The sequence below is a fragment of the Cibotium barometz genome, chromosome 2, assembly GCF_041138505.1.
Source record: "Cibotium barometz isolate CiBa-2024 chromosome 2, ASM4113850v1, whole genome shotgun sequence".
Classification (NCBI taxonomy): Eukaryota; Viridiplantae; Streptophyta; class Polypodiopsida; order Cyatheales; family Cibotiaceae; genus Cibotium; species Cibotium barometz.
This window is the reverse complement of record NC_141047.1, coordinates 20,644,254-20,656,008: the sequence shown is the minus strand read 5'-3', so window position 1 is coordinate 20,656,008 and position 11,755 is coordinate 20,644,254. Positions and strand designations below refer to the sequence as shown.

At 37.1% G+C, this 11,755-nt stretch overlaps 1 protein-coding gene across 1 annotated transcript; it reads left to right on the top strand.

Annotated features, from left to right (window-relative positions):
* Nucleotides 1-1,334: 1,334 nt before the first annotated feature.
* LOC147640793 (uncharacterized) lies at nt 1,335-7,695 on the top strand. The gene is made up of 3 exons (XM_086811014.1): nt 1,335-1,402; nt 1,492-1,776; nt 7,682-7,695. Exons 1-3 carry the CDS (start codon nt 1,357-1,359, stop codon nt 7,693-7,695), a joined length of 345 nt encoding a protein of 114 aa, XP_086667140.1. The 5' UTR covers nt 1,335-1,356.
* The last annotated feature ends 4,060 nt before the right edge of the window (nt 7,696-11,755 follow it).

The window sequence follows — 11,755 nt, the reverse complement described above, 5'->3', positions numbered from 1 at the left end:
TCTACAATTTATTTATCATGGGTGTGTTAGTTATCAGTCTTATGGCTCCTAAGAGAAAAACAATACGTGACAACACGAATCTTATGCAAATAAACTGCCGTCCTTCCCCTCTGATGAACGTGGTCCGTGGTCGCTTATCCTTGCATTTGGAAGGTTTCGCTTACCCATGCGTTTGGAAGGTTCTCTGCAGAATTCGAGCAACGTTTTTTTCCAGTGATATTTTTCCTTATCTCTAGCGTATTCCGAAAACATTGATATTTTTCCTTTATCTCTAGCGTATCTCTAGCGTATTCCTTATCTCTAGCGTAGGCGGGTATCTCTCCTTATCTCTAGCGTAGGCGGGTAACAATGGTTGAGAACTCTCCTTATCTCTTGCATTTGGAAGGTTGCTCTCTCGAATGCAGGTGTAGGGGCTATTGGAGCACAATATTGTGCGTTGGCGCTCTAGAAAAAGAAGGCACACATTGCCTGGGGTGGACGCATCAAGATGTACATAGGAGAGGGGAGGTGGGTGGGTGGGCACCTAAAGGAACCTAAATGTTAGGTACCTTATGTTTACCTTTTCCTATAAACATTAAGTACTTTAGTTCTACCACAACCTTTAGCCATATAATATATACATAGCATAGAGGTCATGTGAATTTATACACAACATAGAATTTTTTAACTTCCATTCAAATGTTAGATACCTTAGGCTTACCTTTACGTCCATTGAAATGTTAGATACCTTAGGCTTACCTTTACGTCCTTAGGCTTAGCACCTTTACTCCCATTCAAATATTAGATACATTAGGCTTACCTTTACTTCTCCCAATTGTAATAGGAAACTTTAAAGCACAAGCTCACACAACAGAGAGTCGTGTAAGTCCCATTTGAATGGTGCATTTCTTGTACGCATTTATCATTGCTTGAACATATGGCACAATGAATTTGAGCTCACATTTGGCTATGGATCATCGTAATGATGATGACGAAGAAATGGGCACGTCCTTCTACGCTTATATCATGGTCCTCTCGGACGAAACACTGCAATGGGTTTGCATCACTGCCACCATGAACAGCCAATATATATTAGCTCCTTCAATGGCTCTTGTATTAAGCTAGGAAGCTCAGGTTTATTGGTTTCTCCTCAAATGTGCACTCTAACCAGAAGAGCCCATTTTGCAACTCTAGCTCTTCAATATAATCCGTGGCTTCACTTCATGTCTATGCTATTCTCTCTCTCCCCACACACACACACACTAGTAGGAGATGTTTGTGTGTGAGGTTGATGTTTTCCTATATACATGAAGTAGGGTTTATGTGTGATTCAGCTCAAACTTTTTGCTACTCATATTCAGGGCAAAAGAAAGGAAGATGGCTCCAAGAAAAGCAGGAAAACAACAGGCAAAGACTAAGAAAGGTATATGATGTGAATAGCCAAGATTCTATTGAGATTGTGTTTTATTGTTTTAGATATGCTTACTTGGGCTTGGTGTGTGTGTCTTACAGACAACAGGGGATACTCACTAAGATCTGGGCGTGTTTGTTTGACTCTTAGCGAGGAAGCTCAATCACGGACACCTTTGTCCTCACATGTATCTCCTGTTAGAGAGGAAACAGAAGCGCATAATTCTCTTGGTCATGAGGAAGAAGTGCTTGTGTTGGAGAACGAAATGAGCTCACCTCCTCCAACTCACACGGAGATTCCTGAATCTAGTACTGGTCAAGGGGAGACCCATAGAAGGCTTCTTGGAAAATGTAAGATCCCTGTTCCCACCGAGCAATGGATTCGAGGTACTAGCAGCGGAAGTAGCACTTCTCGCGCGGGACAGGGTTCCCACATTCGGGGCCTCGCCCACGGATATCCGGACAAGAGACTAATCTGTCGGTTATCCAAACCGAACCCGGAAAAACTTCCTTTACCCGGAAAGCACGGGCGATTCTACCAGGATAATTTTTACTCTAACGTAGTCAAAACTCTTACTAATCAAACAGATCTGACTGCATCTATAAAGATACTTGGTCGGATTAAGGAAGAAACTTGCACTTGGATCATTGGGATCAACGCTTTTTTCCCCACCAAGGAGGCACAGTCGTTGATTCCTATCCATAGAACAATTACTATCCAGGATTTACTTTATCTATCGTAAAAACAAAAGTTTGAGTCTCGATTTACGGATCCATCAGTCCAGCCTAACCCCATCCGATCCCATGGGTTAGCCAACCGCCCAACCACTGTAGTGATGGGATCCAATTAAGAATTTGGTTAGGTTTTGTCCCGGGTACCAAGGAAAAGAGTTCCAAGGCCCCCTAGCCGGAAGTTCATGCAAATATAAAACTAGCCACACCACTTACACACCCAATATGAAATTGCCTTTTTCTTAGCATCAGCTAAACTTAAAACAATCCTTTAATGAAACCATAGTACCACTGATCACAATCTTTCAATTTATCCGGTTGATTCATAATTTCCCATCATTCCTTCATCAGAATATCTATGGCATCATTGGCAACTAGAACGCTCACCACCTGTCCACACAGGGGCCGTTTCAATAGTTCCTAACCCATAATACTCAACAATATAATCACTTATCAAGATGGACTCTCGTTGAAGATCAGCAAGATCAACCAACAGATCCATACAAAAGAGCCATGGACTCATCCGTTGAGGACCAGCAAGGTCAGTCAACCAGATCCATGCCCTGTTTCAGAAAAACAACTCTTACTCCTTGTTCCAATATCTTCCTCGACGCACGCGTGGGTATCCTGGGCGACCCAGAGCCCGAGCACCGTATGGTCAGCACCCTCTAGGATCCTTCGCAGGTGACCTAGCGCTTCACTCATAGGTCGCTTCCTTGGCCCCTCATCCACCGTATCGGAAGCTCACCATTTTAATCGTACCGAGGCTGGTCAAGACCTCGGCCGACCTTGCTACGCGAGACGTCCTCCATTGACTCTCCGTCAGCAGTTGCAACTTTATCAATTAGGTCCACGACCTTAATCACAAGACGGTCAAAATGCTTTCCCAGCATTCTTGACATAAAACAGTCATTTACAAACAGTCACAAAATACAGTTTCTATATCGAATTCCATCTTTCCACATTTTCCCTTCTCAATCCACATTACTTATTCCACATTCCCTTCATATGTACTCATTCTCATCCATTCATTCATATCAACGACACATTATTTCCCATACACATTTCACCTTCATTATTCTTCATACCCATCCATGCATACATCCATTTTCACATTCTTACTCATACATCCATATCCACATACATACATCCATACATACACACCTACATGCATACATCCACATCAACATGCATACATCCATACATACACATCCATATGCATACATCCATTTTCACATTATGACAACCCATATACATCTTATCTCATCACATACACTTCTTATCTCATTCCATACACATCTTATCATCTCTTAACTCATCTTATCACATCCTAACTCATCTCATATACATCTTATCTCATCTTATCACATCTCATACACCTCTTATCACATCTTAACTCATCTTATCACATCTCATACACCTCTTATCACATCTCATACATCTCTTATCACATCTTAACTCATCTTATCACATCTCATACACCTCTTATCACATCTCATACACCTCTTATCACATCTTAACTCATCTTATCACATTTCATACACCTCTTATCACATCTCATACACCTCTTATCACATCTTAACTTATCTTATCACATTTCATACACCTCTTATCACATCTTAACTCATCTTATCACATTTCATACACCTCTTATTACATCTCATACACCTCTTATCACATCTTAACTCATCTTAACTCATTTTATCACATCCTAACTCATCCTTTATGCATACCTCTATGCAAGAATTTCAATTGTGATAAAAGTAACACTTTTATAATAAAACAATTATTTTTTTTCTGAAATATTTTTATAATAAAATAATAATTTATTTATTTTTTTCATTTCTATGCACGAAATTCAATATGATGAAAATAACTTTTTATAATAAAATAATCAATTTCTTTTTACAGTTTTATAATAAAATAATAAAATATTCATCTTTTATGCATACCTCTATGCATGAAATTCAATTAGGTTAAAAGTAACACTTTTATAATAAAATGTTTATCTCTTATGCATACCTCTATGCATGAAATTCAATTATGTTAAAAGTAACACTTTTATAATAAAATGTTTATCTCTTATGCATACCTCTATGCATGAAATTCAATTATGTTAAAAGTAACACTTTTATAATAAAATATTTATCTTTTATGCATGCCTCTATGCATGAAATTCAATTATGTTAAAAGTAACACTTTTATAATAAAATATTTATCTTCTATGCATACCTCTATGCATGAAATTTAATTATGCTAAAAGTAACACTTTTGATATAAAATTTTATCCATTATGCATACTTCTATGCATGAAAATAAAAATGATAAAAGTAACACTTTTAATAAATTTATCCATTAAGCATCCTTCTATGCATAAAATAAAAATGATAAAAGTAATACTTTTGATATAAAAATTTATCCATTATGCATACTTCTATGCATAAAATAAAAATGATAAAAGTAATACTTTTGATATAAAAAATTATTCTTTAAGCATAAGATAAAAATTTAATTTTCTCATGATTCTAATGAATTTCTTTCAATTAATCTAGGATGATAATTCCTAGAATATGGTAGGAAATCCTCTTTTCATGCTTTGAAATAAATTATTTTATGTGTAAAATTTTATAAAATTTTACCATAGCTCCGCTACTATAACTGATAAATCTCAATTATTTAAAAAAGGATAAGGCTTAACTTTAAGAGAATGATTAGAATGATCCCTAATTGGATCATTAACTCTTAATTAAAAATAATCATAAACTAAAAGCATAGAAAAACTATTAATTTATTCTCAAGCATAGATTAATCTTGGATTAAGAAAAAGCTTTATGAAAAGCTTCATTTGGATTGAGAATGGGTCATGAATATGACCATTCCTTAAATGAGAGAGAGAAATTACATAAAACCCATTAGAATTAAACATAAATAGAAATTTATGTAATCAAATTATGTAACTCTTCACTACTATTCATCAATTAACTTTAATAATATTCAAAAACCATACCAATTAAGCTTCTCAAGCTTGAGAGGGGTTGAGAAGAGAGAAACATTGAGAAATTATAGAAAAATCAAAATTCACCATATTTACCTTACAAATTACTTGCTTCTTGTTCACGGTAGAGGCCCCCAACCAATCAATTGGTTTAGTATGTTGATGGAGCCACCAATGAAGATTAAAAAAAGAGGGAAGTGTCAAAAACTAGTGAATTATTAAAGAATTCACAGTTCTTGGCTTAGGTGGAGTAGAGTAACAATGCATAAGACACTATATATTTTTCAACAAGGGGAGGCTTCTATTTATAGGAAAATTTGAGCTCCTAACCAAACAAACTGATTCTAGAATTTTCCAAGTCAGTTTGGTCACTTTTTGACCATTTTTAGGTCAGTTAAGCTAACTTTTTGGAACTAGACTTGAATGAGGAGAGAGGAGAGATAAAATATCTCAATTTTTATGAGTTTAAAACTCATTCAAGCATGTGAAATATGCACCTCCTTTAAAGAACTCCCCTTCCTTACATATGTGTCATAATGAAATCATTTTAATATTGCTCATAGTTTTTTACTAATAAATCTTGTACATTTTCAACTCTTCATCTTATGTGAGCATTTAAGGGACTCCCCTTCCTTACATATGTGTCATAATAAAATCATTATTCCCAAAATATCTCATATTTTTAATATTGCTCATAGTTTTTTACTAATAAACCTTGTACATTTTCAACTCTTCATCTTATGTGAAATATGCACCTCCTTTAAAGAACTCCCCTTCCTTACATATGTGTCATAATGAAATCATTTTAATATTGCTCATAGTTTTTTACTAATAAATCTTGTACATTTTCAACTCTTCATCTTATGTGAGCATTTAAGGGACTCCCCTTCCTTACATATGTGTCATAATAAAATCATTATTCCCAAAATATCTCATATTTTTAATATTGCTCATAGTTTTTTACTAATAAACCTTGTACATTTTCAACTCTTCACCTTATGTGAGCATTTACTCATTTTTGGGTATTTTCTTTTTACAAATTGGATTTATCTCCTCCCTACACATGGATTGATGCTATTGGCCCATAGGAACCTTAATTGGACCATAATCCAAAGATTTATGAAAATCTAGACCCTTAGACTAAGGTTCTTTATACCTATTTCTAATTAATTCCAATCTCTCTAGAATATTTTCTCTCTCTAGGTTAAAACAGTTAGAAACAAGGTCTTTATATTTTTGAAGAGGGATTGATTACAGGGGAAGATGCTAGACATCAAAAAGGGTTGGGAGAGGAATCTTACATTCTACCCCACTTAAAAAACGCGAGATGTCCTCATCTCGCAGGTGGAGTATGATCTCTTTCATCATCTTCTTCTTATTCAACGTTACACCTTGGAAGTGGACGGTCGATTTTTCCCTGGTATTCTACTGGAGTATGGATGACTTGAGAACTGTCGGTTAAGTCCTTGGTTTTTCAATTGTAGTACAGATCTGCCCTTCTTTCCTCTTCTACTTCTTCTGAAATTGTGACTGCTCTGGCTGCTGCAGTCTGAGGTGGAATTCTTTCTCTTTGGTTGCTCTTGTTCTGGAAAGGAGTTCTGAGGTTACTTTGGGTAGAGGCAGATGGTTGATTTGGAGTTCTTCTGGGGTTACCCTGGCTTGGGTGAGACGGACCCTGATTAGACTGGTATGAAGGAATTGGTCTCTGAATTTGGGTTCCTAGACTTCCCTGTCTCCTTGACATGGCAGGAGTTGGGTAATCTTTTAACTGATGACCAAAACCTTGGCATCCAAAACACCGGTTCTCACTTCTGGGCTCATTGTTCTGCATCCTTAAAATAGATGGTCCTCCTGAGAAAGTATTCTGGGGGAAGGATCTTCCTTCACTTTGGAATCTTCCTGTATCTTGATTCTGAATCGGTCCTTGCTGCCTCTTTGGGGGTGGAAAGTTTGAAGTACCTTCCTGGGCTTGGAATCTTTTAAAGTTAGAGGGTGCAGGCTTTGGCGGGACCTTTACTACAAAGGCTTTGGCAAAATCCTTTGCCATTTTTACTGCTTCAGCCATGGACATTGGTTTGGCATTTTTGACCAGTGTGTCCAAAGGTTCGTTCATTGCCCGAATGAACCTGGCCATGAGCTGTTCTTCATCTAGAGGTGGTGAGTATTTGAGTAGAAGAGCAAAAGCCTGGTGATATTCTTCAATGGTTTTGTTCTCCTGCTTTAGTTCTAAAAATTCGTTCATTTTGGTTTCCAAAAATCCAGGGGGACAAAATCTCTTTCTCAAATAGGTTTTTAGGTCATTCCAAGATTGGGTATTTCTATTTAGACGGTTGGTGTCACAGTGGTTCCTCCATGCTACCCTGGCTGTTTCCACTATTTTCAACCGGCCAAGAGCTATTTTGCTCAGCTCATTATAACCTGTGACGTCAAAATACTCTTCCATGGCTTCCACCCATTTCTCCACAGTCTCACCCAAGTTCTCCCCTTCTCCTTTGAAGGGTCCTGGCTGAGTCCTATGAAGAGCCTTGCGAACATCAGGATCAAGTTCGTTATCTTCAGTGACAGGATCTGGCTGTTGACGGCTACGGTTTCCTCGTCTCATGATTCTGTCAAAAATTTATATATTAGAGAGAGAATAGTTATAAGATTAGAGAGGAGATTCTTATTTTTGAATACCTCAAAAACTGGGGAGAATTCTTACATTCTACCCCACTTAAAAAAAAACGCGAGATGTCCTCATCTCGTAGGAAGAGAACAACTCTTTTTCTTAAGATCCAATTTATTCTGGGGTTCCTTATATTCTGGTCAACCCAACAGAATATCTTCTGAACATTCCTCCACGGAAATTTTTGTTAGCAAGTTCTCAATTTGTCATCCTTTAACTTGATCTACCGGTCAAGTGTTAATAGTAGCAATCTGACAGCACAACCCACTAATCTCATAGTGATTTGCTAAAATCATTATCATCATTTCAGTTATGAATATCATCACTGGGACTCGTCCTATTCATCCTCATTGTGGTTTTGCTCAGCTTATTACGTTTCAACTAAATTTCGAAAATCATCATTTTTTTCAATCAGAATCCAAATCAATTCATCAATTCTCAAACAGAATTAAAAATCATATCAACCACATTCGAATTCATCATCTGGATAGCATTAACGCTTATAATTTCAAGTCTTAGATTTACTCGTATATACTGTCAGTAAAGAGCTGCAGTATACTCTCGGTATATACGGTTAGTCACGGCCCTTGGAATTATAAGGTAAATACCATTATGTCTAGGCCTCAAGCAAGTCAGGGTTCTATATAATTACGGTATTTTCATCTGAAGACCCAATTACCAATTTACGAATTTCAGTTTGAATATCAATTTGTATGAATTATATCACACAATTACAACCTTTTTGTGCTTCTTGATAATTTTTAGACATAATTGGCTTCTCAGTTGATCTGATTGGAGATTTAAGACATACGTCTGATAAACAGATTTTTCCTTATCTGATCGTCCGTAAACAATCACTTAAATAACAATAAAAATATTTGTATATATATATACAAGTTGCAATAAGTACATAGAGTGGCTCGGCTCCAAAATTCAAAATCTCCTCGGGAGACGCATAAGGCGACGGTATTAAGCCATAGTCATGCCCTGTTACATAATTTCTCTAATTGCGAAGGGAGCTATTATTTTCTCCTTAGGGATAAATCGACTAAAGAGTCTATAAACTCGGCAATAAAGTCTGAAATTTTGAGGTGTTGAATTATATAGAATGACACCACGCGTCATTTTTAGCTTTATCAGAATCATGGCCAATGAGAGGTTCTGCCTCAGTCTTGCACGCCGGTTGCAGGAGGCGTGGATATATTGCCCTGCAAACCACTTATGCTGTCGTCTCTCCATTAGGTTAGGAAAATATAATTCTTCGAAATGGCGTGCGAGTCTTGCTCGGCTTGACGGAGTTGAAGCGGAAGAGATGAGATGCTCGAAGGCAAATGCAATCATATCTTGAGACTGGGTGAGGTCGGGAATACTAGATAAATGGGGAACTTCCATCTATAAAACAATTTCTTTGATTAAAATTTTCTTCATTAGAGAAGCTTACGGAATGAAAATGCATTATCAAAATGCTCTTTCTGAATTCTTATTACCAATTTCAGATAAGAATTTAATTATCCTTATTAGCTTTCAATTTTGCTCTGATACCAACTGTAAGATCCCTGTTCCCACCGAGCAATGGATTCGAGGTACTAGCAGCGGAAGTAGCACTTCTCGCGCGGGACAGGGTTCCCACATTCGGGGCCTCGCCCACGGATATCCGGACAAGAGACTAATCTGTCGGTTATCCAAACCGAACCCGGAAAAACTTCCTTTACCCGGAAAGCACGGGCGATTCCACCAGGATAATTTTTACTCTAACGTAGTCAAAACTCTTACTAATCAAACAGATCTGACTGCATCTATAAAGATACTTAGTCGGATTAAGGAAGAAACTTGCACTTGGATCATTGGGATCAACGCTTTTTTCCCCACCAAGGAGGCACAGCCGTTGATTCCTATCCATAGAACAATTACTATCCAGGATTTACTTTATCTATCGTAAAAACAAAAGTTTGAGTCTCGATTTACGGATCCATCAGTCCAGCCTAACCCCATCCGATCCCATGGGTTAGCCAACCGCCCAACCACTGTAGTGATGGGATCCAATTAAGAATTTGGTTAGGTTTTGTCCCGGGTACCAAGGAAAAGAGTTCCAAGGCCCCCTAGCCGGAAGTTCATGCAAATATAAAACTAGCCACACCACTTACACACCCAATATGAAATTGCCTTTTTCTTAGCATCAGCTAAACTTAAAACAATCCTTTAATGAAACCATAGTACCACTGATCACAATCTTTCAATTTATCCGGTTGATTCATAATTTCCCATCATTCCTTCATTAGAATATCTATGGCATCATTGGCAACTAGAACGCTCACCACCTGTCCACACAGGGGCCGTTTCAATAGTTCCTAACCCATAATACTCAACAATATAATCACTTATCAAGATGGACTCTCGTTGAAGATCAGCAAGATCAACCAACAGATCCATACAAAAGAGCCATGGACTCATCCGTTGAGGACCAGCAAGGTCAGTCAACCAGATCCATGCCCGGTTTCAGAAAAACAACTCTTACTCCTTGTTCCAATATCTTCCTCGACGCACGCGTGGGTATCCTGGGCGACCCAGAGCCCGAGCACCGTATGGTCAGCACCCTCTAGGATCCTTCGCAGGTGACCTAGCGCTTCACTCATAGGTCGCTTCCTTGGCCCCTCATCCACCGTACCGGAAGCTCACCATTTTAATCGCACCGAGGCTGGTCAAGACCTCGGCCGACCTTGCTACGCGAGACGTCCTCCATTGACTCTCCGTCAGCAGTTGCAACTTTATCAATTAGGTCCACGACCTTAATCACAAGACGGTCAAAATGCTTTCCCAGCATTCTTGACATAAAACAGTCATTTACAAACAGTCACAAAATACAGTTTCTATATCGAATTCCATCTTTCCACATTTTCCCTTCTCAATCCACATTACTTATTCCACATTCCCTTCATATGTACTCATTCTCATCCATTCATTCATATCAACGACACATTATTTCCCATACACATTTCACCTTCATTATTCTTCATACCCATCCATGCATACATCCATTTTCACATTCTTACTCATACATCCATATCCACATACATACATCCATACATACACACCTACATGCATACATCCACATCAACATGCATACATCCATACATACACATCCATATGCATACATCCATTTTCACATTATGACAACCCATATACATCTTATCTCATCACATACACTTCTTATCTCATTCCATACACATCTTATCATCTCTTAACTCATCTTATCACATCCTAACTCATCTCATATACATCTTATCTCATCTTATCACATCTCATACACCTCTTATCACATCTTAACTCATCTTATCACATCTCATACACCTCTTATCACATCTCATACACCTCTTATCACATCTTAACTCATCTTATCACATCTCATACACCTCTTATCACATCTCATACACCTCTTATCACATCTTAACTCATCTTATCACATTTCATACACCTCTTATCACATCTCATACACCTCTTATCACATCTTAACTTATCTTATCACATTTCATACACCTCTTATCACATCTTAACTCATCTTATCACATTTCATACACCTCTTATTACATCTCATACACCTCTTATCACATCTTAACTCATCTTAACTCATTTTATCACATCCTAACTCATCCTTTATGCATACCTCTATGCAAGAATTTCAATTGTGATAAAAGTAACACTTTTATAATAAAACAATTATTTTTTTTTTGAAATATTTTTATAATAAAATAATAATTTATTTATTTTTTTCATTTCTATGCACGAAATTCAATATGATGAAAATAACTTTTTATAATAAAATAATCAATTTCTTTTTACAGTTTTATAATAAAATAATAAAATATTCATCTTTTATGCATACCTCTATGCATGAAATTCAATTAGGTTAAAAGTAACACTTTTATAATAAAATGTTTATCTCTTATGCATACCTCTATGCATGAAATTCAATTATG